This window comes from Sebastes umbrosus, chromosome 1, assembly GCF_015220745.1.
Source record: "Sebastes umbrosus isolate fSebUmb1 chromosome 1, fSebUmb1.pri, whole genome shotgun sequence".
NCBI classification, from domain to species: domain Eukaryota; kingdom Metazoa; phylum Chordata; class Actinopteri; order Perciformes; family Sebastidae; genus Sebastes; species Sebastes umbrosus.
Window position 1 is genome coordinate 40074431 of NC_051269.1, and position 27696 is coordinate 40102126.

General features: G+C 39.6%; 1 protein-coding gene across 1 annotated transcript in view; it reads left to right on the forward strand.

Moving 5' to 3' along the window:
• Window positions 1-27696, forward strand: part of cntn4 (contactin 4) — a 169957-nt gene that overhangs the window by 79290 nt on the left and 62971 nt on the right. Inside the window, exons 6-8 of the mRNA XM_037782642.1 lie at window positions 18903-19106; window positions 23458-23560; window positions 25070-25254. Of these exons, the coding sequence (XP_037638570.1) occupies window positions 18903-19106; window positions 23458-23560; window positions 25070-25254 (492 nt within the window). The remainder of the gene's footprint in view (window positions 1-18902; window positions 19107-23457; window positions 23561-25069; window positions 25255-27696) is intronic.

Consider the following 27696-nt stretch of genomic DNA (forward strand, 5'->3'; position numbering starts at 1 on the left):
CAGTTGGCGAGCACACATTGAGAATTAGGTGGCTGGTCATAATGTTTTCAGATGGGTGTGCTCTCAGTAATCGTGTTTCCATTCACATATTTTATTTGCATTTTGAAGTATCGCATTAGAAAAGCTGTATGGAAACGGCAAAATTCAATAAAACTTCCTCAATGGCGCTTGAGGTGGTTTTTATCTTTGTCAAAAAAAGAGCTGATACGCTAAATGGTATAAGGAAACGCCTTTGCCAAATCAATTTTGAAAACATTTAACTCACGACTGATCAGCTGTTTCTGCTGTCGGCGTCTTCTCAGATATTCCCATAACGCATGAATGCTCGTCGTCGTCTCCGGACAACATGAAACATGGCCAATACCAGCTGACATGGAAGGACAATTAAAACGTATCCAATTGAAACAAATTCATGAAGAATTCTCTTCATTTTTCTATCGTAGATGGTTAGATGGGCAAGCGGACTTGTTTTGTTTTCTGTTCACAACTTCTACTTCTTTTACTGTTTACTGGTGGATGACAGCAAGGCGTAGCCCATAGTGCCAACTTCTGACCAAACTATGCTGTAGCCGAGATTATAAACCAGTTTGCTTGACAATTGAATGGAAACTTGGCTACGGTTTGGTTGGGCTGGTGCTGTTTTAATGTCCAGTTGTTTCAATGGCATAGTCGATTTGGTCATCAGCACTTTACATAAACCACTACGAGGGACTGAAAGATTTCCAAGGGATTCTGCTACAGGGCTACAGCTGATTTAAATTGTCTGCCTCGTTTCAATGTCGAACTGAATTAAACTACTATGCAGTCCTATGTATTCATCACTGTTTGTTCCCAAGCTAAAGGCAAGCAATGCCTTGGATGAATTATATAAGGTATAATAAGACACAGATAATATGCTTATTTGCTCTCTTGCCTAGAGTTAGATGAGAAGATCAGTAATCTTGCATCAGTATGAAATACTAAGAGAGAGCCAGGATTAACTTCTACTGTACAGCTATGAAATGGTTGGCTGTTATGAAGCTAAATTTACGAGTTAAAATGTAGTTTTCTCGCAGAGTTCTTCATATTTTTTGTGTAATTACACAGATGTGTCCTTTCGTAGCTCCTTCTCTTCTCTTATTGGAACTGCTATATGCAACAGCTGCTTGGATTACATTCTTCTTCAATTGAAAGACACCTAACAGATATCACTGATTCATGCGCTGGTCCGCGGTGGTAAAAACGCTGCTTGTCTGGAATTGATTGTAATTGTTTGGGGCTTGTATCCTTTTGGGCTTTTACCTGGTGGAAGCTTGGCAAGCGTCGGTGGCAATCTGGAATTTGAGATTTATTTGCGAGCAGTTCGGCTGACAAGCCCGTACTCGATTGTTCTCTATACTGTGAACAGTTGCTTCGCTGACTCTTTTCACATCTGACAATTTGTGCTGAAGTAATCCAATTAAGGTTTGGTTTTTAAGACCAATGGGGAAATAATCCCAACATGTCAGGCATCTTCAGGCACATGAAAAGCCCCCTCAAGACACTTGTCTCCTCACTAATAAACAGAGCCAATACAAGCTGTCAATTAGAAGTCTATTCTAGTGAGTTACGTCTCTCAGCTGTAATAGAAGCTACTATCACCGTGTCATTCAGCTGGATAAACTAACTAGTCACTTGGTTGTCATCATGGTCCTTCTTGCATTAAGCAGATGCTGTAAACAATGTGTTGATGTGTCTTCAATTCACACTGGCTCATCTTGCCCCAAATCATCTTGACATATAATGATTCAAATGTTGCTTTGACATATGTTCAAGCATGTTCGCTTCCATGCTTTAGAGCAAGCCCTATAATAAGAATCTGGCATGAAGAGCAATTTTAACCAAAATCACCATAAAGCTTTTACCTGTCAATACATACTATAACACAGTGGTTCCCAATTTATTTCCCTTGAAGCCACCCACTTGCCTCAGTTTGAATAAGGTAATTCAGTCTCTTGAATGTCAACTCTCTTTAATGAATATAACTTGTCAGTTTCGTCAACATAAATAAAATGATGACATCTTGACGGATTCGCCAAGCGAATGCAGATACATAATATGATCTTTTTTGTTTACTACAAAAGTGTTAGAGCCAAAATACATTTTATGTTATTGCAGTTAAATAAATGTAATGTAATATTTGTTAGATTGCTGGTAGGCCGCCCCAGTAATACAGGTACTGGCCTCCCTTTGTGTGCGGCAAGCGGGAGAGCAAATCGATTTTTTAGCGCTGTGAAAATGTTGTTTTTGAAAGGCTAAACGCCAACAAATATGAATTGAAGCAAAATATTTTGTTAGTTAAAAATATTGTGAATTTTTTTTATCTTTTAATCTTTCAATACATTTTGACTTTTGGATTTTACAACGGTCTGGAGGTATTGGAAATGTTTTGATAACACGAGTCACAAATAAACCTACGCAGCCACCACTGGAATCTAATTCTACAAAAAGTATAATACTAATCATAATAGTGTAGCCTGATCTTTATCTTCAACTGTGCACAAATACCGCGTTTAAACAGAATGTGGCCTACTAAGTAGAAAAAAATAGATCTTTTTAATGATATTTTTGTATATATTATCCAGTAAGTGTGTTATTATGATTTTGGTTATACATGTGCAAATCTAATTTTGAAAACCTCAGAGCAGACAAATCCTGGCGCACCCCCTGTGGTCTTTGGCGCCCCCCTAAAGGGGGCCCGGACCCCAGTTTGGGAACCACTGCTGTAACATACTGTATATCAGCACACAACAATATATTCAGCTCCAGTTACATTCATCCATTTACTCACCAGAGAGAATAAAACAGAAAATAACAGACATCAAATCAACAGGCTTCCCCACACATCCTGGCCAGGCTGTTGGCACTAAACACACACACACAAATACACGTTCAGCCAAGCTGCTGGTCGGAGCATCACAGTATTCAAACTGGCAACAATGAAAAGCAATCACTCTGCAGGCAAAGACCTAAGTGTTTTGCCAGTACTGGTTTTCTTTGTTGACCTGATTCGTTGCTTTTGTTACATCCAAAATGGCATTGCCTCTGCTTGTAGAAGGGAATGCTGCCGGTAACCTGGCAACATAGATTTGTTTCTTCCACGTCATGCCGAAACCAAAGTGATTACCTTGAAATTTAGGTTAGGATATCCGTTAACCAGAAAGTCATTAGTCAGCAAATTGAAGTAGAGAATTTATGTTTTTAATTAATTAAAACCGAATTGGCCTGTAAAGGAAATTAGTGGCATAAAGTACATTGAATAAAAATGTGTCGTCCTAACCTGAGATCTCTACAAGGCTTCAACCTGCAACTAGATGTTACAATTATAGTCAGTCTACATGATCATATTTGTTTCATGTACATTTAGTGCTTGTTTGAAATTTGGCAGATGTTTTATTTATTTGTATATAATTATTATTTATTGATTTCAGAAATGTCAGGAGCATGATGCAGATGCTTCTTTTGCCTTTTGAAAACACTTGTAGTTTTGTAGTTTTAATTTTAAAAGACCATGTTCCTTCATTCCCAAGAACACACACACACACCGAAGTTTATTTTGACTCAGTCCCATCCTGCTGCTGTAAATACTCAGGAATACACTAAATGTGTATCAATCCGCTGCTGAAAATAGACTCTAATAAATACACCATTTCCTTCTGTTTGAGTAACGTTTGCTAAAACTACAGTGCCCAAGTGTTTTAGCTAATTATTGTACCTTTTTGAAAAATGAAACCATTAGTTTGTGACCTGTTTTTATAGATTTACATCTTCTGTAGGAAAAAAGTGGGCTTGGGGCTGTGAGCAACAGACATGGTAGGGGATTTGTCATGAAAAGCATTACAGCACTATTTTTAACTACTACTTTTAAATATATTTTTCCTTCTCTGTTGCCAGTGGTTTCACTTCATTACCGTTAAATATATCATGGATCAGGCTCTTTTTGAATTGTGTTATCCATTACAGTGAATGCCACTGCATTCACTTTAAAGGTCTACAATGCAATTTTTGTCAGTTACATTATGTTTATGAGATAAAGAAATGTTTGTGAATGTTTTTAAATGAATTCACATTTCATTGGCAGATCAATTTGATTTTGCTAATTGATGCAGATGTTCATGTTATACAGACACAAAAGAGATGTTTGGAAGAGTAGGATAAATGCATTTCTAAAATGCAACAGTGAACACTCAAAGTTCACATGTGATGTTAGTAACTTGAACTGCACTGCTTTTATGATCAGAATCAATTAAATCTAATATAAAAATTGGACAGTAGTTACAGACTGTGGTGCCTCAGTTTAAAGCTTTCCTTTTGCTTTACTAGGGGCAAGAATTCAGGAAGCAGCTCATCAATCTCAGCTTTATTATTTTATTGCAGATCTGCTCGGCCTGTCAGGAGCAACAAAGTCACCAGAAACAATGTTGGCATTGTACTTTTCTGCAAACCACGGAGACGTTGAAGGGCGATGTTTCTGAACCAAAAATAAGTTTCATAAATACATTTCATATCAGCCTCGTATCACACTTGCAGAAACACACAATGCCACGTGATTAACGTTGTGAAACAATTAGTTAGGTTTAGGCAAGAAAAAAGATCATGGTCTGTGTTCAAGTAATACCTTAACAACGTAACGTAACGTAACGTAACGTAACGTAACGTAACGTAACGTAACGTAACATAACAACGTAACGCAACAGAGTAACACAACGTAACACAACAAAGTAACGCAACAACTTAACACAACAATGTAACGCAACAATGTAACGCAACAACGCAACGTAACGCAACAACGTAACGCAACAACGTAACGCAACAACGTAACGCAACAACGTAACGCAACAATGTAACGACCGTAACAACTCAACTATGTCAAATAAATAACAATTGCCCATAGCGGACTTTCTTATGTAACGTTTTACAACTAGCGTTAACACCTGTTTTTTTTACCGCTCCACCACCATTCCCGCCCGCCCTTAGAGGACTTCCTCGCTCGTTATACTCGTTATTATACCATATAACTTTCAATAACGGTCACTTGATATACTACCTCATTCGGTCCGACCCATGTGCAAAAATGTCCACATTTGATGTTTGCAGAAACGTATAATACCAACAGCTTTTTCCTGGCAATTGGCCTGGTCATAAATTCACTGAAACAAGATAACTAATGAGGAAAAGGCCAAATACCACACCATGATATGAGAGACTGTGCCCAGGATGTGAGGAAATACAAAAATCTGCAGGCAGCCTAACAGGGAATGAAAAGTGTTGGTGATAAGGGAGTACAATTTTACATTCATGAAATGCTTTCTTCTTCTTTATTCTAAGGGCTGTTTGACCTAGGGAAACGAATTTTCCTGTCCTGACCATTTACAATTGATCAAAACAAATTGTAAAGTTTGTTTGTGTAGGTGACACTGTCCTGATATGGGTGACGGCCATTACAAGGTCCTATTCGTGAGCCAATTTCCCTCCTTCTGAATAGAGAGAATTTCCTGTTTCATGTTGCATCAGGTTGCTTTGAGCAGGTGTAATAAAGCATAGCACCTGCCCCAAACCCTGAATACCAAACTATATATGAGAAAATAAAAGCTGAAAAAAAGAAGGTGATACATATTCAGTGCTTGTAGTGCTCTATTGCATGCTTAGAGTTGGAGAAAATCTCATATGTTCATTCATCTGCAGTCATATTTTATGGCATTCCTTTGAGATATCTCAGTGTGGCATCAGCAGCCTGACAGCCAATAACAAGACAATAATGACTGTCGGGCCACCTTCCCTCCCTCACAAGGACCTCATTGCATTTTAATCAAATTCTGCATGTGGGTGGCACATTCAAGGAAAACCTCTGCACATCCCTATTCAGCACCATATGTTTACAGACCTTCCCATAGCGGTGGCACCCTCGGTGAATGCCCGAGGCTCCGGAGGGTCTCCACCTGCCAGAGGGGGCTCTCAGAGGACACATTATGCATGGCAGACAGCTGTCCGTGCCCGCTGAATGCAGCGTGAGCCCGTCCATGCAGAAAGACGTGTTCGGACAGAAGAAGGAGCTCGATAAATGGGTGTGGATGGTGTGCTGCTCGTAGGATAGCACACATCTACTGTATAAGTCAGAACTACCCATCACCACAGTCATGTGATGTGCATGAGTGGATGTGTGCTGCATCTTTAGGGAGGTTAGTCTTTATGTGTCACTGTGCTGTATATACAGCAGCTTCATACATTAAACAAAAACAAGATTATTAAACCTTAAATTAAAGGATAAACCAACGCCTGTAGTTTCATGGTGGTAAACTGGTGGTAGTTTCCTGGTTTGAGTATGTCATGAATGTGGCACCTTCTCGCCCCCATAACCTGTAGAGCCTCGAATATCATTATTAATAAGACAAATATCAGAAACTCCCTGTTGCGTAGCTACTCTATGATGAATTCAAACAAAAGCAAAGGTGGATAAAGCCACAAGTTATAAATACAATACTGATAACAGAGAAATATTTTAGGATTATAATGCCATATATATAATAAATTTTTCCATAAAAGAAAGATGTTTAAGGTGGTGCTCAGACAGAGCGCGTTTTTCAGGTGGAAAACACGGAGCACACCGCACTGGCTTTTTGTTGCCCATTCAGACAGAGCGTTTTTTGCAGTTCGCTGTCTTTTTATTTTATATGCTGCTAGGCACCCATCAAATGAGTGCTAACGTTTCCTTAATACAAACCATGAACTGTACGCAACCCAAATAGTTAATAGTAGAGTTTTAATTAATGATAATTAATTTAACTGTAATCTCAAGTACTGCACTAATTTGCCTCCTGCTGTTTTCTGTTCAGATCATGGTATCTACAAAGTCATAAAGCTCCGGATATCCAGCAAGCTACCACAATGAGAAAAACCACAATGAGAAAAAATCGCTTTTCCGGTCTGAGTAGAAGTGGTAGTAGTAGTAGTTTTTTTCAACTCGAGGAGTTCAGAGCACTCCTGTAAACACGAGGCGCTCAGCAACAAAAGCAGCATGCAAAACGCTTCAATCTCATTGAAAACAATTAGAAAAAGCCGCCCCAGGCTGCTAAAACGCACCCTGTCTGATCAGGGCCTGAAGGTGCAAAGTTTGAAATTCAGAGCAAATCTGTTGAAAGGCACGCAAAGCACGGAGAAACTCAGATTACAACGCACACAGAGGGAGAGCAACTTCATTCTCTGCTCAGGTAGACATTACTCCTCTGTATCTTTACATAGCAAATAGTTGTTTGCTGCTATATTAAGACTCTAAATATCGAATTTAACGCCTCTAAATATTATAATGACATAGAAAATACACAGAATAATCCAAATATATAGGCTAACTGTAGAGGTTTATTATTATTTCAGATTATCAGGTATATTCAAAGTCACTATGGGGATGTTGGATTTTATTCAGGGCTGTAAAAGAGAAAAAAAAATCTAATTTTGAGCCAGGACAATGGTTGGAATGATCATATAAACATTTATTAAAAATATACTGGATTATTAAAGAGCCATGTTTAACAGAAGTGGTGCAAATCCCTGTATGGTTGGTGCTGGAGCTTATCAAGTTCATGAGAAAAGTCCATTTGAACAACCCACTTTATTTTCTTATATTCTGAGTTCATCTTTTAAAAATGTTGATCTTGTTATCTTCCCCTTTTGTAACTCTTAAACATAATGTGGAAATTAAAAAAACACAAAATCAATCATCATTTTTAAAAAAGAGAACAAGGCAACATTGATTTTTGTTGTGCGTCACCTAGCAACAGTATTCAAATGACTTACTTGAATATCCTGCAAATTGTGACTTTTAATGTCAAATACAGAATGTAAGAGATCCTTTTGAAGTCACTGTGAGATGAAGGTATCATCACAAACCTCTCCATACATACACTAATGAGGAAGGACATGTTTACTCCAGTGGTGTTTGTTGATGATACTGTACATGACTCATATTTAGTATATTTCTCTTTTTTTCCATCATGGATTATTCTGCTCTTAATCTGATTAGCAGACGACACATTTCACAATCTCCATGAGTAATCTGCTTTCACAATCCCACATTCAGTCATATTTCCCCCTCTTCATCTGTCTGGGGACTCCAGCTCTCTGGAATTATACCACATGTCACTGTCACACCATCCATGCCGAACTCACAGAGCCTTTTTCTCCAAACCCATTTCAGTTTTGACGCAATGTGGCTCAGTTACCTCACAGTGAAGAGAAGCTTCAGTGACAAGCAGCGAACAACATGACAGCAGCATGAAACGGGATCTGGTGTGTTTTCAGGCAGTGACACTCTGACTTGATTGGAGTTTCTAATCACGTAGGAAAAGGTCACAGAGGAGTCTGAGTGCAGCGCACGATCATTTCCCCGAAGACATGTGTGAGTGACATGCTTCCTAAATCTCTTTTTAAGCTTCTTAAAGTTTACAGTACACATAGCTGTTGTTATTGTTGCATTTGAAGTGTATGTGTGAGGGGTGTGAAAGTCTAAAAGAGAGAGAGAAGCGAAGGTTGTGGAGCATACTGTAGGTTCACATGTATAGATGTGTGTATTAGTAGGTGTAAAGAACTAAATTCAGACGTTCCCGTTTCTTTTTCTTCGTGGGCGACAGTGTGTAAGCACCTCCATCCTCTCTGCTGGGCTGCAGCCACACGTCATGTCCTCAGGCTCCCCGGTGCCGCTGCATAAACACAAATCCCTCAGTGCCCGTGGGGATTTCATCCCAGAAGAAATGCGCTGTCACCTGCTGTGCAAGGGGAAAATAACAATTGTCGAAAACATGACAGCTCCGTCCACAGCACCCAGCTTGCTTAGCAGAGCACTGGACCGCAATTCTAAGTTGAGTCCATAACACCTCATAGCTGGCTAGCCTCTACAGCTATATTACTGCATCTACTGGTGCAAAGAGTTCAGCTCAGTTAGTGGGATTGTTCACTGCTCTCGGACTGTGTTGAGCTTTACACTGAAACAAGCAGGTTTACTTTAATTGTGGGTGCTTGATATTCTGGTTTATGTCCTCCAAAAAACAATAAAGTGGTTTAACATTTTCAGGTCAAATATGTTTGTTTTCCTACATAACTGATAATTGCGATAAATCCAATACGTGTATCTGGTAAATCTTTCCCTATAAAATGTCAAAAGATAATGAAAATAGCCATCACAATTTTTCTTAAAATCCAAGGTGGCAGTGTCAGCTGTCTTGTTTTATGCAAAGAACAGTCCCAAATAGTCAATTGATAGTCAATGATATAAAACAAAGAAAAACAGCCAATCTTCACAGTTGAGAAGCCGGAATTTGTTGACTTTTAATTTGTTGACAATTAATCTGTTGACGATCGAGCGAATCAAAGGGCAGCCTATTGTTGCAGCTCTAGTTTAGTTCATCAATGTTTCATTAGCATGTGTCAGAACACTACAGATATGACCAGTAAGCACCAAAATATTGTCAAAATAAAAACAGAACGGCCTTAAAGGGGAACTCCATCTCTCCAAAGACTGTTAACAAGTTTTGAGGAGTACTATTGTATTTGTGAAAAGTCTGATAAATTGCCTCAAGTGATGTCACTCGAGTCAGCGTTGGTCGGGACTGAAGACTATGAGTTTGAAAATTAAATAAATCGGGGGATGTGGATAAGTAGTGATCTTACCAGGCCCCTGTTGCTCCTCATCTCTGCTTGAGGCTAGAATCTCAAGGCTAAAGCACACAAATTTCTGACCGAACTGTCGGAAGTCAAGTTGCATCGTGGGTAATGTTGGCACCAGGTTTTGACAAGGAAGATGAAGACGTGGTATAAAAAAGACAATATCTCTGGTTCTGCTGCCTGGATTTTGATCCTAAATCCTCTTTAGAGTCCACTTTTAAAAAGCTAGATGTTTATTGTGGATGTTATTAAAAGTATATTTTCCTCTTGGTAGAATAAGGTTATTGGTTTGACCTGCGGTGGAACAGTAGCTGTATAACTGTTAACGACTGTCTCGTGAGTGCAGGACCATTGAGGATGCATGTTGTCCCATACGTCCCAGCGCGCTTAGTCTTACCTGTTGAAAGAATGATGCAAGCCAGAGCTACAGCTGCATCAGATAGTATGTTGCAATCTGCTTCCTCGTCTTCAGGGAACAGCAGTTATAGTCATAACATTTGGATTCCTCAGAGGCTCTGTTGTGTTCTTTGTGATCTATTTTAAAGTAAGTTACAGTTGCCACCGGACATCGAAGGTTAAAGTGTCAGTGATACAGATGATGATTGACCTTAACTTGTTACCTTTGATTATCTTTGATCCAATTTTTTTCATTTCATATAAGGCAACTTTTCTGCTGCTTTACTTGTTTTGATTTTGATGGTTAATTCGATGCAATAAAATTTTTTAATACATTTAATATTTTTTATTGATATATATTTTTATTTTTCAAAATACTGTTGCAGGATTTCAGTATCATCTCCTGTCTCATAAGTTATGTTTGTGCAAGATTCAGATTTTTATTTTTTTTTATTTAATGAATTTAATTTTCATTGAAACTGTATTACATCACCAATATGGCGATACAGACATCATGATGTATCTCAGAAAAAATATCCTTGATTTACAACACACGTACAGCATCACCTACCACACTGACAATAACACACATCACAGATTAGAGAGAAATATCAATGTGAGGATGACAAAGCCCGAGATGAATAAAGGATATGTAAGAAGAAGCGAACAGGGCAAATCACACCTTCAGTTATCTGCGTCACACCTTTTTCTGCTGCTCACTGGGACTCACATTCTAGCACATACACACACATACATGCATGCATAGAGCCACCTATAGGTGCATAAGTGTCATTCTTTATTCATTCAGCAATGGACAAGAAAAGCAAGAGAGTCTGTGCTAGAGGAAATATTTGAAGTATATTTTTTGCCCCCACTACCCAATTACCGACACCCTAAACAGACAGTTATGAGTTAAGAGTACTAATATGACCTACTTCAATATATTAACCTTTATTTCACAGAGTTATATATGAAAATATGCCGGCTCTACACGTTGTTTTCCTCCGCTGTCTCTCTCTTTCTGCCTTCAGAGCAGCGGCTGAGCAGCTCTCGTTCTTCGGAGGCAGACCATTAAATTACCAAAATAAAATGACAAACATCGCCTAAGAAATCGCTCAAAAGGAAAAACAACCAGCAATATACTATCGCCGATAGCTGATTTATTAGTCCGACTATACTGCATTTATAACTTGCATAAACTGTCTGACCACGGCGATCAACTGTAAAGGCAAAGTGAGCAGCAACTTGAAAAATATTAGACGTATTGGCCTCCAAAAGCACATCAATGTAGCAGGAGTTAGACTTAGCAGGAACAGGTTTTGGTTTCTACTGTCTGCTAATGTGACCAATGTGATCAGAGATCCTACCTGCTCTTACTGTCAGCAGTGGAGGGACGATGAAGAAGGGCCTTAGTGCAGATCAGACATAACACACCCTGCCAGTCCAGATCCGAGCACAAAGGCAGAGCGGGGTGCTGCCTCCATGCGGTAACCACACACTCACTCTCCATCTGACAGGCCAATGTCAGAGCATGCCAGAAATATATGGTAATTACTATCTGCAGAGTCAAAGGAGAGGGAATGGATTAACTCAACCTGGTTACAACACGAGTCGGATTTTTCTAAACCACGACGCCTCTAAAAATGTGTGTTTCTTCCAAATGTGCAGTCCAGTTCTCCTCCTGTCTGTCACTGTGGATCACAGGCAGCAAGAGGAGCTGAGCGGCTGTCAGTTTCTGTCTTTTTCAAAGCCAGCCGCATTAATGGACTGCCAGTGTGACCCGGCCGCGCTCTTTGTACTACACGATTACTGTGTTTAGGCGTGGACCTAATGCTGCCGACCTCTATTTTCTAATGGGGAAAGACCTTTAAGGGGCACTCAAGACTAAAAATCCCTTGTGTGCATCTCCACTAAGAGTAGATCTGTATGTGTGTGTGTGTGTCGTCCCCGTCTTTGCTCCCACCCGAGGCTTTGAGAACATGGAGCATGTGCATCCTGTCCGGTCCTGTAAAGGACACAGTGGAACAGAAGATTCTTGGAGCCTGGAGCAGATATGGGAGTACTGCACTCAGTAACACAATGTGGGATGACAGTAGTTTAACTGAGGAGTGTTTTTTTTTTTCTGTTTCTGTTTGTTTGTTTCTGTGCAAAGAGGCAGCCTTTCAAAGATGCTCTTGGAAATCAGTGAATGTCTAGATTCTAATAGGACCAAATTGTGAGTTTGTTTCTCTCAGTTGACTTTTGGGACTTTGTTCATGTGGAGTCTGGGACCATGTTGTTTGGCTCCGTGAGCACGACTCTCCATGGCTCTGGAAGCATTTTAGAAGAAGTAGTTCATGTTGTACCAGATCAGTCTTGCTGACACGACCCGGCAATCCCTCCTACTCATGAATGTAATACCACGCTGCTGACGCCTGTAATCAGAGAATTATCCAGCCTGAGAAAGGACGAGTGTGAACCGTTTTGTTGTAAATTTGTGCGTTTTGCAGCATGTCCACATCCCACTGCTTTGTAATTGGGTGATTAAAAATGCATATTGTTGTCACAGTGTGCTCTTACACTATGTATTATTAATATAAAATGATGAGGCAGCTGATACCGATTATATTATGATGCATCCTGATGTAACAGTAAAACTGCAGACGTCCTTTTGTATTGACAGATGGCTGCTTTGTTTGTTCTGTTTTTTTGTTGTTGTTCTTCATAGTAGTATAGCCTGTGTCCAAATGAATATGTATTGCTTTTAGCAGTTGGGTTCAGACCCCCTAGGGAGTGTCAGCGGCTGGCTTTGCTCTGGGCTGCAGCAGGAGGAAGAGAAGCAGGCCAGGGCCTGTATTGTGTAGAAATTAATCACATTACAGGAAAAGAAAATAGCCATGGCTGGTTTTTGAACTGCTGGCTGACATCACTGACTGTAACAGATACACGAGGCCTGCCAGTCGAGGCGGTCGCAATCATTTACTACAATTGCTCCACTTTACGGTGACTTTGCTCAGTTGTCATCTGCTGCATTTTTGTTTATCTACCTTAAATCAGCTGTCAGGGATGCGGCGCTCATCTTTTCATTGTTGACTTCGATGATGCCATATTTACAAAGCTGGAGAAACCTCTACAACAAATGAGACTGAAATGTACTCGATTTGGACGGTTGCTTTGAGCGGCAGCGTTCTTCGTGCATACATCCTCTAATGTCTTTATTGGATGACGCCATCAGATTTATTTGTTGTACAACTAATATGGCAACAGTGAGGTAATGGACACATGTACAAATTGATAATTCAATATAAGAATAAGTACATACGGAAATCAAAGGAGCGCTCGTCATGGAGAGCACTAACCAGCCTGTAAAAACAGTCTTATTATGTCCTCTGTGGCTTTGGTGGAGCTTTCTGAAGTTCTGTTTTTCTAAAAACAAATAGCCAGATGATGTCATCAGAGTTCACTTGTTTTGGGTTTGGTGATATTTTTTACAATAAAACAATTTAGGTTTAGGCAACAAAACTACTTGGTTAGGTTTAGGATGCTAGCTGTATGCGACTTTAATAATGGATATTGGCTGTAATTCATCACTTTTATTATCTAATAAAACACCCATGGGCTGTATGCTGAAAGCCTGTACCGTGGTGGATGTATTAACGTCTCTGTTCCCAAACAACCGGCTATCAACCAGTAGCTAGTAGTGCTAGTAGCACAACATAAACAGAATTTAATGTAGTTGTAGGCTATTTACTAACACACAGGGCAAAAGCTCCAGACACAATCTCTCTCCTTGATATGAAGTTTGAGATTGCTCTCAAAATCTGTGTGCTGGATTTTTCCAACTTCCATTTATGTCCATCGCTCACTTTATGCTCCTCTGGGAAGTGGCCGCGCAATAAAATAAATGAATAAATAAGTAAGTAAATAGTTATAGTAGTGTACATATTCATGACATTTTTATTGTTCAACACAGGTTGTTTTTCTTTTGTATGGCACTTTGTAGGTGGACGTTTTACTTGCGTCCTTTGATAATACAGCAGTCGCCTTCAGTCCATCTTGGATTTTGAGGTCGGGGTCGGTGAGGTTCGTCCGACTTTCCGACTCTGAAATCCAACTTAAGGGGGCGTTCTAGTTGAAACTTCTACCTGGACAAATGGAACGCAGCATTAGCTTTCACTTCTTATTAATATAAGTTCTTTCACATTAGTTAAGTACATAAGTTACGTAACAAAAGTAAGGTAAAATAAGTCAACGTTGACATTTGGTTTCACACGGGACATGAAGAGCTCTCTCCTGAGTGAAAGTCCTGTGTTTGACCTGACCATCTACCCAGACCACCTCCCTATGTGGACTTTGTTGGTCTTTATACTACATCACCTGACTTTCTCCTTTGTTCCCGTCATAATTAGTACAACCACTCGAGGTCGGCGTCATCCTATTGTACTCGTATCAGTGATCAACCATGTGAATAGATGATAACGGCCTTCTAAACCTACTAATAGGTGAAGTAGTCCCCTTCTAACCCATATCTATGAGGCTGATAACCGTTGATAATGCCCATTCAATCAGCTGATATCATTCAAAACGAGTTGTGCACTTCTAGTTTATGAAAGCATTCATTCATTTTAACCGACCTTCATGAAGCTACCTGCTCACACTGGAGAGTAACATTTCGGCTGACAGTATACACACATAACTGTGTGTGCGTCCATCCACAGGTGCCCCAACCTGATAAAGTCTTTCCCTTTCTGGGCTGTCATGAAGGATGATAGACCTGCTTTGGGATTACTGCCCACCGTCTTTGTCTTCGTTCTCAATCTTTACATTATCTCAAATCAGTCTGGACGTGATCTTAACCGTGTAAGGAGACGGGCACGTTTGACTTGCACGACTTGTTCGGTCTTTGAATATTCAGTGAGGCCTGTCCTTTGAAGCTGCTGCTAGGTCTCCTTTTGTGAGTGAAGCAGCTTTATTCATTGTGACTTATGCAAAGTGATCTTTAACCTAGAGGGAAACCACAAAGAACTCTTCAGGGACTTCTGCAAACCTCTCTACAATGGATCATGTTTTGGAAATGACGGGACCAGACCAAAAGGAGCAATAGACTCTAGTAGAGTTGTGTTTTACAATAGTCCAACATCAAGATCATTGTATGCTGTAAGAAAAAAACAACAACATGCAACATCGGAGTATCTAAAACAACTTAGATTGTTCATTTGAGCTCATGTGCTCATAAGGCTGATGCCCTGTTGCCATGGCAGTGATTGTAATATTGTCTCCAAGGGCAGCTGGATTCCTTCTACATTTTGTCTCGGAGATGTCCCGTTTTAATGCCAGGGAGCATTGTGTAACCCATAAAATCAATGCCCTGGATGATTTTGTGACGACAGTTCGGCCAGCTGTGCGAGACATCTCATTATGTCTTCGCTCTCTGCGGCATTCTGCAGCTCATGTTGTGCCATGTAGTCATATGGGTTTTAAACATAGAACAAGAGCAGGTGCAGCCATAGTCCAAAAGCGCTGGAGAGGAAACAAACACAAACAACATGCCTTATCTTGCCTTGAAGTGTCCCTTGTCCCCATGGACCTCTGCTGTGCCATCACTCTGTGCTCAGCTCCACACGCACAGCAGCCAAACCCTAAGCCCGAGCCCCGAATGGTGCCGATCGCCCGCCTCCATTGCTTCCCGTGGAGTACAGTACCTGCTCCTCTCAGCCAGCAGGGGACTATGGGATCATGCTGTGATAAATTGCCAAGCAGCAAGGGGACGCAGGGGGTTCCTCCAAGACTGTTTTGCTTAATTGCTAGTCCGCTAACAAATGGTGTGGTTTAAGCACAGCAGGAAAACCGCGTATGTCTGTCAGTTAGACTCGCTGCAAAACTCCAGAGCAGCAGATAACGTCACGACGTTCATGTTTGATTAATTGACTTCAATAATGTAAAGAACTCATCTCGCAGTAGATCTCATAGCCTAACCCGTAGAAGTTACTGATGGACTGTATCCAATTCATTCAACACAGCTACAGAAAGACAAATGGAGGCTTAAATTATGAAAAATATTACGTGACAAGCATACAGCGTTTCTACCACTTCAAATATGTATAGTACATACTGTATTTGCATTTTTGAAATGACGCTCATTTCTTGAAATTGCAGGACAGCGGGTTGTAAAATGAGATTCGATCTTATTTCTCAGATGCCGTGTGCGATTATTTCTGCATCCCATTTCTTATATCTCTGTGAGATCATGGTAGAGATGATGTCTGTGGTTGAATTATGGTACTGGTCCCAGTGAGTGTGACAATGATGTAGTGATTTAAAGCATTTTTTATGAATTCTGTGTGAATTACATTGTGCTCTTGAAAACCTGCACATTTTGCCGAGCATTTGTTTCAATTTAAACACTGGTTCACACTAAATTGGATTATCGACCAGGTTAATGGAGTCCCATAATTACTTCATTTCATCTACTGTAACAGTTAGTCATTACTTATTGTTACATAGTAATTACACAACTATCATTCATTTATTAACTTCTCAATAATTGGCCTATGATTTTTATAATTTGTTCTCTTTCTTAAAAGCACATCATGATGTCAAACTGAAAGCCTAATGAACCACATAACTGCATAAACTGCATAAACTAGGTCTTGATCTGGCTTCTTACAGAAGTTACACAGAGTGGAGAAAGAAAGAAATCTTTTTATGTGGATCTCAAGACATCAAAATGTGTGTTTGGCTCATTCTGATATACTCCAACACAATGATGTGACATCGGGGAAAGGCTGACATTTAAACTCCAGCAATGTTTTATTGATTTTAGCAGCCTGACAGGTGCTCGCCAACATGATGCCCCACTTCCTGTTAGCGATAAGTCACCCCTTCGGCAGGTTTCTCTAAGACGGTTGAGATGTCATTCTAGAAAATGCTGCCTCTCCCATAAATACAAAACATTTCGCATTATGACTGCGATTGTATCAGCATGCCCGAACAACTCCTGTCAAATGCAGAAAATTTGGAGAAAAGCAAAGACGACATCATGTCATCTGTGAGTGATGGAAGTAACTAGCTGTAGCTCGCCAGTCACCACAATGAAACTCTATATCAGGTCATTAGCTGGCTAGCATATGGTGTGGCTGTGTTAGCTAATAACATGATAATGATATTATGTGTAAATAATTAGGGATGCATCGATTTATCGGTATCGGACGATATTCGCCTAGTTGACTGCCATCGGCAAATAAGATGACATTTACCGATGGCAGTGGCCGATGTTTATCTGTTGTGTTGCCTCAATTTTGCGCTGGCTAAATGTTGTGTTGGTTATTTGCGATTGGTCTCGGACAACACTAACCAGCTGCTGATTCAGAAAAGAAGCCACTGCCCGGACATGACTTTGACATAACGGCGGGTGCCATGCGCACGTCTGCTTTGTTTACAAATAGAAGTGAAAGAAAAAGTCGGCTGTGTGGGAGTATTACACTGTCTCGGAGAAAGATCAGCAACAAGAACGTTATGTTCAACGAAAGTTTTTTGTTTTTTTTAAGATTATTTTTTGCCATTTTCAAGCCCTTATTGATACGACAGTGGACAGTTTAGAAAGGGGGAGAGAGAGAGAGAAGGCGCCATGCGGAAATGGCCGCCACGGTTAGGACTGAGCCTTGTTATATGGGTGCCCACTCTACCAACTGAGCTATCGAGGCGCCCATGTTCAATGAAAAATTAGGCAGTAAAACAATGGCTTAAAACAATCACTTCGGTTTGGATGAGAAAAAAATGCTAAAATGGTTCATACATGGGCGGTCGTTAATATATGGGTGGCCCGTCCAAGTAAAGTCTATGTGTGAGAAACACTGCTCATGTTTCTAATCACTTTTACATTGACATTTAATTTATGTTTCACAAAACTAATATTTTTGTTGGGCTGTGTAGGTACTGAAACATTCTTCTCATTGATTATGTAGTTGAATAGCAGCGAAAAAGGCTTTTGAAGAAGTTATTTAAAAAAAAAAAAAAAAAAAAAAAATATTTAATTTGCAAGAAGGTTATATTAAAGGTTGTTTCATAAATGTGTTTGATTGAATTTTTGCTCATTCAAAGACGGTGTAATGAAATGCTGAAGGACTTTAAAACAGCTCAGTTAGTTTTTTAGAATCAAGAGGTTTTTGCTTTCGTGGCACAAAAGGGAATAAATAACAGTAAAAACAACACAAACAAAAACATCGGTATCGTTATCGGCCCAGAATTTTGCATCAGTGCATCCCTATAAATAATCATGTAAATTTGCTTTCAATTTATGTATGTATTTCTTCAATGATTATTTTAGTCAATTATTGTGAATGCTATTTGTCAGTTGGTTAACATGATACTGTAATGTTATCGGATGGAACACGAAAATGGTTATTGTTATTAATTTGCTTCAATAAGCAATTGGTTCAGTAAGTTGTTCCGTTCATTAAAGACTCCAGATCGTATGTACCTTATTGTAAAGTGTTACCTGCCTTTATTAGAAACTCAGTTGGTAATTCTAGTCGTCTGTCTGGGGATCTTTTTTTAAGTCAGACAACACGTACCCCGGTGCTCCCAAATCCCTCGTTCAGTATGCAGACCTCATCCACATGAAAAAAGGTCATTTGACAAAACTCCAGATAATTACATTTGTTTGCAACCTCTCACTGATCCTGTCATCCATTTTCACCTTAGAGTGATATAACTTTATCACCATTTCCTCTCCCCTGAGGAGGTATGAAAATGATCACAAGCCGCCGCCGCCACAACCAAAATATCTCCCTGTTTCACGACCTTCTTAAAGTGACATTTAAAGTGAGGATTCTCTTTCTCTTCTCTATCCACAGATCTGGTATTTTCCTGGATCTTTAACGAGTACCCGACATTTGTGAAGCAGGATACTCGCCGATTCATCTCGCAGGAGACGGGGAATCTGTACATCGCCAAAGTGGAGCCCTCAGATGTTGGCAACTACACCTGCGTGGTGACCAACACCGTCACAAAGACCCGAGTCCAGGGTCCACCCACTCCACTAGTGCTCCGCAGTGATGGTGAGCCCTGTTTTTGCATTAAACCACTTATATAACATACACAGCACTGCTGGCTAGAAGTGTGTTCTGGTTAATTGTGCTGCATATCACACTCTTTTGTTTTGTTGTAGAATCTGCTAAATATTCTGTCATGAGGACGTTAATCTGGGTGCAAATGTTGTCTCTTAATTGTACTGAGTTGGTTTGGTTTGTATGATTTCCCTTTTCTAAATGTGGATGTTACTGTGAATATTTAATCTGTATTTGCACACAGCTAATTCTCCATAAGACCTCCATATTTGGTTACAGGCAGATTTGAGATACACCTTTACTGCATTTTATATACTGCAATTACTAGGATATAGTTTAACCCTCTGGAGTAATGTTTATTCCAATGTTGACTACATTATGAAGTCACAAAGTTTTCAGTTTGAGAGTGCGTTTCTCTAAAAGTATGAATTTGTATTTTATGTGTTTGATGTTTACAAGTGGTCATGCAATTGAGTGCTGCAGGAATGAGCCCTAAAACCTGAAAATGAGTTGGCATTGTTGCACTTCCGATTACCTCGTCGCTAAGTCAATGTAGTTGACAAAAGTAGTTAGATACCTGCAATAAGATCTGTGGTTAACAAAAGCTGAAGAGATTTTAACGTTTTGTTCTATGACTTTGGCTTTTACGTGTCTTAAATAAAGGCGGTTGCTAACAAGTGGCTAAATGAGACTACATTGGTTGTCTGGGACATTAAACGTCATCACGCCAAACACATCAAACTTAGTGGGGTGACCTTGAAGTCATGTCACCGTGGTTTAGTTTGTTTGTAGCCTAACATTAGCTTTTTATTTCTGGTGTTTGCATTTACGCTTCAAAAATCATGAAAGTGGTGTTCATTTGTGATGAACGTGTAAGTATTAGTACGTTTATTTTCCGCAATAATCTAAAATCCAATGGAAAAATCCCATTGGATTTTTGTCGAGGGAACCAGTGCGATGCTAACTTCTGGGTTGGCCTACAAAAATACATCACCCCTGCATCATTCTATAACACATGGAATTGGATGGAATAACACTCCACAAAGGCATTCTCCCATTAGTCTCCATCTTGTGTGTTATGTAAGGGATAATGTACAGCGAGCTGGTCATTGTTGTGGAAGAATCCCCGACAGGGCGATGCTGCACCCTGACGCGCAGTGGATGGTCTCTCATCGCCCTGAAGGGGATTCTTTCACAACAATGACCCGCTAGCTGTACATTATCCTTCTTATTACACGGCTACTTACTGAAGAAATCAATATTTTTAAACCAAAACGGTCCACCATAGTCCGGCATCTGAACTGCGCCCATAGCAACGGTCTGTTATACATAGCAACGGTCTGTAATAGAGAAATTACAGATCGCAGAACGCCGTGATTGACCAATCAGAATCGAGTATTCAACGCAGCCGTGTAATAAGTTTTGATAATCACATGTGTCACCATACATATACATTTACCTCTTGCCACTGTCATCGTGTCTTCGGATGGTGTTTTCCTTCTATTTTTCGTCACTTTCATTAGTACTGAAACAGATTCACTCCTCCATTCTGTTCTGGGATCAGATGGTTGATTTTAATACGGCGGTGCTGATTTGGTCCTGACAAACAAAAAAGCCAAACTTTCTCCTGTTGGTGCCTGAAAGTAGGACAAGTGGTTTTAAGGAATACAAATGAAATGCAAAGGTTAATTATCTCTTCCTCTGCTAATTTCAGCATGTCCTTTAACATGTGGATCTGATGCTTTAGGCTGGCCTTATCAAGGCACTCCAGAGGAAAGGTCACTGTCAGCAAGTAATCTAATTGTAGGCTTCTGTCCTAGAAGGGTGTTCCTTACCATATCTGACGTAATGCAGTACAAGAAATAAGAAGCTAAATGTTATTTTCATTAGAAATGTCTTGTATGATATTTGTTGTGAACACTATCTCTTATCAAATAGATTTATTAGGCCTTTTTACTGGAAACTAGGCTACTAGTATTATTAGTAGTAGTATAAGTTTTAATTTAATCTCCTATTTAGCATTTATAAGCAGTATATAAAACTATACTAATAGTTATTATAACACACAATACTGTAGGTGTTTGTAATGTTTTTGTCAACAATTTTTACTGGTGTATTTATACCTTAGACTGTATAAATAGATGAACAACGCCTCTCCACTTTTGGCACAGAAAGTAATGCAGAATATAACAAACATATTGTACTTATTATCACATTTTTTTTTCCCACTTGTGTAGTAATGAATGGCTTAGTTTGCAACTTTGGGACCAGAGGCTGATTTTGTAAAACAAATAAAAACAAATAAAAAAATGAAAGGATAAGGCAGTTTTGATGAGAACATCAAATTATTATTAATCAAATTATAGCCAAAATATCCAACATATTGTATCTAGTTGACAAGATTTTCTTGTGATTCAAAAAGGGAAAAAAAAGAAAAATGGCCGATTGGGGTTCTTTTAGCATTTAAGAACCATCATCATTTAAAGGTCCCATACAGTATTATGAAAAGTCAGATTTTCATGTCTTTTATATTATAAAGCAGGTTTAAGTGCTTTATAAATACTGTTAAACTATCAAAATGCTCAATATACGGAGAAATACACACAGCCCGTATTCAGAAATTGTGTGTTTGAAACAAGCCATTTTCTGTCCATTTGTGATGTCACAAATATACAATATTTAGACCATTACATGGTTTTAAACGTAAACATTCCTAATGTGTCCCAGTTTATTTCCTGTTGCTTTTTAATGTAAATAACATCAGCTGCCAACAAACGTAAAGTAAACATGGACCCAAACTGTTGCCCAGCAACGCAATTCCGTTGCAATTCCGTTCCAATTCTGTTGAAATGCACTAAAACGGAGCGTTTCAGGCAGAGGGTGAATACGGGCATATTCAGACAGACAGTAAGAGGAAAATAAAGTGTTTTTTTTAACATTACAGCATGTTAACATGTTCTAGTAGACATACAAAATACAAGTAACAACCTGAAAATGAGCACGATACGTCCCCTTTAAATTAAGAATAAAGGTGGAAATAAATTCTGAATCGTCCGACCACATTATTCGTAGAATGACAGACAGAATTGTGAACATCTTGCGTGATTTGAGAAATCGTTTCTTCCAAGCAATTCCCGAGCACTTTCCTTACCTGCTTCCTTCCTTTCTTTTTTCATTATACCTTTGTTTCAACGAGGCAGCCGGTCTAGCAGCGAAACGTCAGCCTCACCACGGTCAACGGGGGCTCAGGAAAGGGGAGTGAGGGGGGGGTTCCGGTTGGCACATTAAACAGGTGTCCCCTACAAAAGGTTATGGTATGAGACAATTACCCGTCCACTTCCACCTGTCTGCCTAAAATGGGTGATAGTGCTGTGGTTACATTCCAGTATGAGACAGTTGTGATAAGGATCTGAATTAGCTTTCACAGTCACTCAGGGAGCCATCCTGATAACACATGCCTCGCCAAATCAACGAGATGAAATTGGCCTGTTTCCTCCATCTCTAGAGCTATTTGTGCAACACAGACCTGAATTACAGCAACGGGGAAAACCTATTGTTACACTGGTGGATGAGAGGGGTTTAAAATACCATGTTGTGCACCCAGCTTTGGCACAGCAAGGAGGACTGAAATTACACCCATTACAAATACATTGATATAATTTACCTTATGTCATTTAAGGGGAAGACAAAAATACGCTGTTAGACACTCCGGTGTTGATTTATGAATAGGTCCCTCCCAAAGCTAGAACACCAGAGAGCCCGCATTCCCGTCTTCTCCTTTATTCAGAGATTTTTAGCATGCACAGCAGCAATATTATAATCCACCAGAGCTGCTCCAGCGACAGTGAATGGGATGCTTTGTAGACACAGTGGCGGTACCCAGGGGGATTTTATGGGCCCATTTTCTGGTTCATAGCTGTTAGCACTACAACAAGATGAAACTCATCTGGATGTAAAAGCTCAAACCGTCTATGAATTCTCAAAGTTGTTGTTTTTTTCCATTCTACATCAGTGTGTTGCATGTCCGCTGGAGAGCTGTGTTTCTGCTTCTTTTTCTCATTATTTTCAATGGGGGGAGCATTCTGTGACAGCGCTGAGAGCAGGGAGTGCTTTTTGCGGCTCAGATTGCACAGCGTTGGAAGTTGAAAAGGCATTTCAGTTTATATTAAAAAAGACGGCTATACTTGAAAAAAAAGAAGCTTTTCAGTAGCTGTGTAGCAACAGCAGAAGCCACAGCTAGTGCTTTTTGTTGTTGTTGTTGTTGTTTAGCTGCAGTTACAAATCAAAAATACAACTTTTTTTTTTGCACTAACACCAACGCTCGTCTGCTTCTCTCTTTCAGGTGTGATGGGTGAATACGAGCCAAAGATTGAAGTTCAGTTTCCAGAGGTTGTTCATGTTGCCAAAGGATCCACTGTAAAGCTGGAATGCTTCGCTCTGGGAAAGTAAGCACACTCTTAGTCTGGCTCAGTATGCTCGCTCGCATATGAAAGAAAAAAAAGATATTACCAGAAGAGTGCTGGGAGATTTATTTTTTCATGTGTTTCACCACTTTGCTGCAATCCTCGTGTGTTTCCAGTTAGGCTGCACATCTAAGAAATTAGAGAGTGCATGTGTTGTGGTGTAAAAATCTTCACTTAAAATATCAGGTTTTGTAAGAAAATGTACTGAAGCCGAGAGTATAGGATGGTAATATACCTAAAGATGGATTACTAAACAGCCCTTAACTGAACACGTTATAAGCTCCTTAAACATTTCTTATGAATATTATGGTAGAGTATCTGTGGAATAGGTACATTTATGGTGCAAAACAGCTGAATTTGATCCTTAAATGTAGTAAATCCCTAATCCTTGTGCTCCTCCGCCTGCTCTGGCATTAAATATTAAGGAGTTTAATCTTTAATCTTGCAAATTAAAGGGACATTTGAGAAGTTAAATTAAAATATTTAAAGGACCAGTGTGTAACAATTAGGGGGATCTATTGTCAGAAATGTAATATAATGTTAATAAGTATGTTTTCTTTAGTGTATAATAACCTGATAATAAGAATTGTTGTGTTTTCGTTACGTTAGAATGAGACGTTTATATCTACATAGGGAGCGGGTCCTCTCTCCAAGGAGCCCGCCATGTTGCTCCGCCATGTTTCTACAGTAGCCCAGAACGGACAAACCAAACACTGTTAACTTTTCCTGCTTTGGAGGGAGTAGATAACGTTACTCGCTTCCGTCGCTGCCGCTCTCTCTCTCTTGCTTCACCATTCACTTCCCACGTACACACACACTCTACACACTGTCTCCGAATGACCAACAAATGGCTCTAGAGAGGGCCATTCGCGTTTTCGCGTCAGCCACCGCAGCTCTCCAACACGCCACGCACACGGGAGAGGCTTCAGTTGGTTGCAATCTCCTCACCTCACCCCTAGATACCTTCAGATCCTACACACTGGACATTCAAGGGACTATGAGTTAATGTTAGGTTGTATGTGTAAGGGAAAGTCTGGCATTTTATAGCTTTTTTTAAAAGATGTTTGTTTACTAGTGATTAGTTTTTAGTATTTTTCACCGTCTACTGTCTTTATCTTTATACTGTCTTTAATTCAGCTCTAATTCTGATTTATTATTTTCAGTAACGGTATGAGGAAGTGTTTTTTAAATGTATTGAAAGTTCACTTTTAGCAGTTTTGTTTCAATTCTTTCTCAAACAATAATCAATATATGACTAAAATCTAAGAAGTATTTTTGAGTTTGTATAGATTTTCTGATTAAAATTGATTTGCACTTTACAAAATAATGGCGGGTGTAATAATAATCAAAATATTATCTACTTGGTGTCAAAACTTGAATAACCTTTTGATAAATCAGGGTCTGCAATTCAAGACGATTTAGTTAACTTGTGAGCAAGAAATCATTCACAAAAAATTTAAAGTTGAAATTTCTCCGTGTCTCTTCTCACAGCCCGGTACCGTCTATAAACTGGAGGAGAGTAGACAGTGTACCCTTCCCCAGGAAAGTGGACATGAGGAAAGCCAGTGGCGTCTTGGAAATCCCGTATTTCCAGCAGGAGGACGCCGGCACGTACGAGTGTGTGGCGGAAAACTCCAGGGGAATGAACACGGTGAAAGGGAAGCTCTCTTTCTACGGTAGGTGATCCTGACATGCATGAATATTTGACCAGCGTGCACCACATCTGTCAGACCTGCTCAGACTGAAAGGCAGCAAAGAGCAGACACAACTGGTCTTATAAAGCAGTCAGCGACGATCAGCAGAGAGCTCGTGTGGCGTGCACGGGGAGGGGAGCTCGTTTTAACGGCACATCAGAATGATTAAAGGCTGTCAGCTATGATGCCTCTAATATTTTGATCCAGATTAAAGGAGTGATGCGGATGAGGCTGAGCCCTTGCATACGACCTTGTTGGTGAGCCTCGTATTGGGTTCCACCAGATGGCATCATGATTGACATCCAGCTTGACTGGAAATCAAAGCCGTTAAATGTACTATACATGCGCCAGTGGCACATATGTCAGGGACATAATCTGCACAGCAGCATGTGGATCGACAGGAAGGGGGTTAGTAGATCCACTCATTGTTGCTGATGGTCCCGTAGTTGGAGTTCAGACACTAGAAGTCTTGATATCTACTGCCACTCCATTCCAAGACAAAAAAACACACCATCAGAAAAATATTCTGCTCTTACAAAATGACAGATGGTACACATTTTAACGTTTTTTAAAAACACATTTTTGATGGAAACCCTGATCTTCATTTGACAGTAATGATTTCCTTTCTAAATTGGATATTTTATAAACAATCCATTTATTAGATGCAGCCATATTTTAGAAGTAAACATCTTAATTTAGAGCTAAATATTTGAAATCTGGATAGCACAACAGTGGTAAACATGTTGACATCTGTATATAGCATGACATTGTTAAATCGACACGTCCCCATACCTAAACGACAGAATAGTTTGTGTGCTAATAACTCCCAAAACGACATATATGACCGTTAGAGAGTACCAGTGACAGGCCCACTGTTTTAAATACGTGGTTAACGTTGTGAATTGAAACAAAACTACTTGGTGAGGTTTAGGAAAAGATCGTGGTTTGGGTTAGAATATGCATGTTTGTTACGTAACTTAGGTAACCTACTTAAGCTATGTATGTTACGTAAGTTAACTTGTAAGTTAAATTAAGTCAACGGAGACTGTTTGTTTGACCCAGCCATCCACCCCCGATCTCCTCCCTACATGGGCTCTTTATACTACGTCACCTGACTTCCTCCTTTACTCCTGTCATAGTTACTACGGCCACTAGAGGTCGCCGCCTACCAATAAACTTAAATATGGGTCGTAATAAGCTGATTTCACAGATGACCTATACGGACGTTTTATTGGGGAGGACGGTCCGTGGTAAATTTACTAGTTGTTTGATATTTGATATTTGATATTTTCGCAATTCAACAATAATTACAACTTCTGATTGTTGTGATTAATCTTCAAATTAAAGTCATGTGATTTCATTGTTCCTAAAATTCACCCCACTAAGATCACACTTGCGGGGAGTCCTTCTATTTCTTTTTTCTCTTAGTCACATGACTGACTCCACGTACCAAAATACTATATTACATCCAGTATGTTTAATCATGCTTGTTATTCCCTTCTTTATTTGCTGTATGATGTATAATCCTGTACAATTAAACTAATTGGTGACAAGATGTCCAAGTACCCTTTACCTCTTTTTTTTCTGCCCATACTAGGCCTATATATAGTAGTTTTATCCTCTTTGAAAAAGGCCACTGTTTTGTTTGCTTTCTGCGCTAATAATATGACAAACCTAACAAATCTGAATAAAACAGTACACAAGAAAAACAAAAATAGGATTTGGCCTTTAAAATTAAAATGTAATTATTTCTGGAATTATTATTGGCTACGACCAAAACTGTCTCACTTCCATATTACACAATAATCAAGTATTATAGTTGGTTGTATTCATACTAACCGTATACTAACTGCCAAAAATACATCATAAGGATCAACTCCAGACAGAAACTTGTGGAGAAAGGAAAGAATTTAGAGAGGAGGAAGCTGAATCCTATTAGTCTATCCATACTGTATAAATAATCAAAGTTAGCAAACCTCCCTGACCACACACAGCTCTTTACCTACCTACCTATCCTGGTAACTTTCCAAAATCATGAATGACATGGTCATGAATAAATGGATAAAACGATACCATTACATTTATATGTTAATCATATTTTGACCCGGACTGATCCGTTCAAGCCGTTAACTTGCTCTTTGAACAATCTATGGATTTTCCTCCCACCTCCACCCCTCTCTGTTTTCTTCCCTCTGATTTTCTCCCCTTCAATTCATGCTGTGTCAGCTGTCAAAAATAACTCATTCAGGGCATTAAACAATTTGCCGTGATTTACAACAGTCCTGGAAGCTCTTTGCCTCGTTCACTGTAACAGCCCAGCAGCATGCTGTGATCCACCAAGGCTTGATTTGTCCCTTTGAGCTGTGGCTCCTCTCTCATTTTGATGTGTTTTCTCTTTCTTTCTTTCTCTTTCTCTCTCTCCCC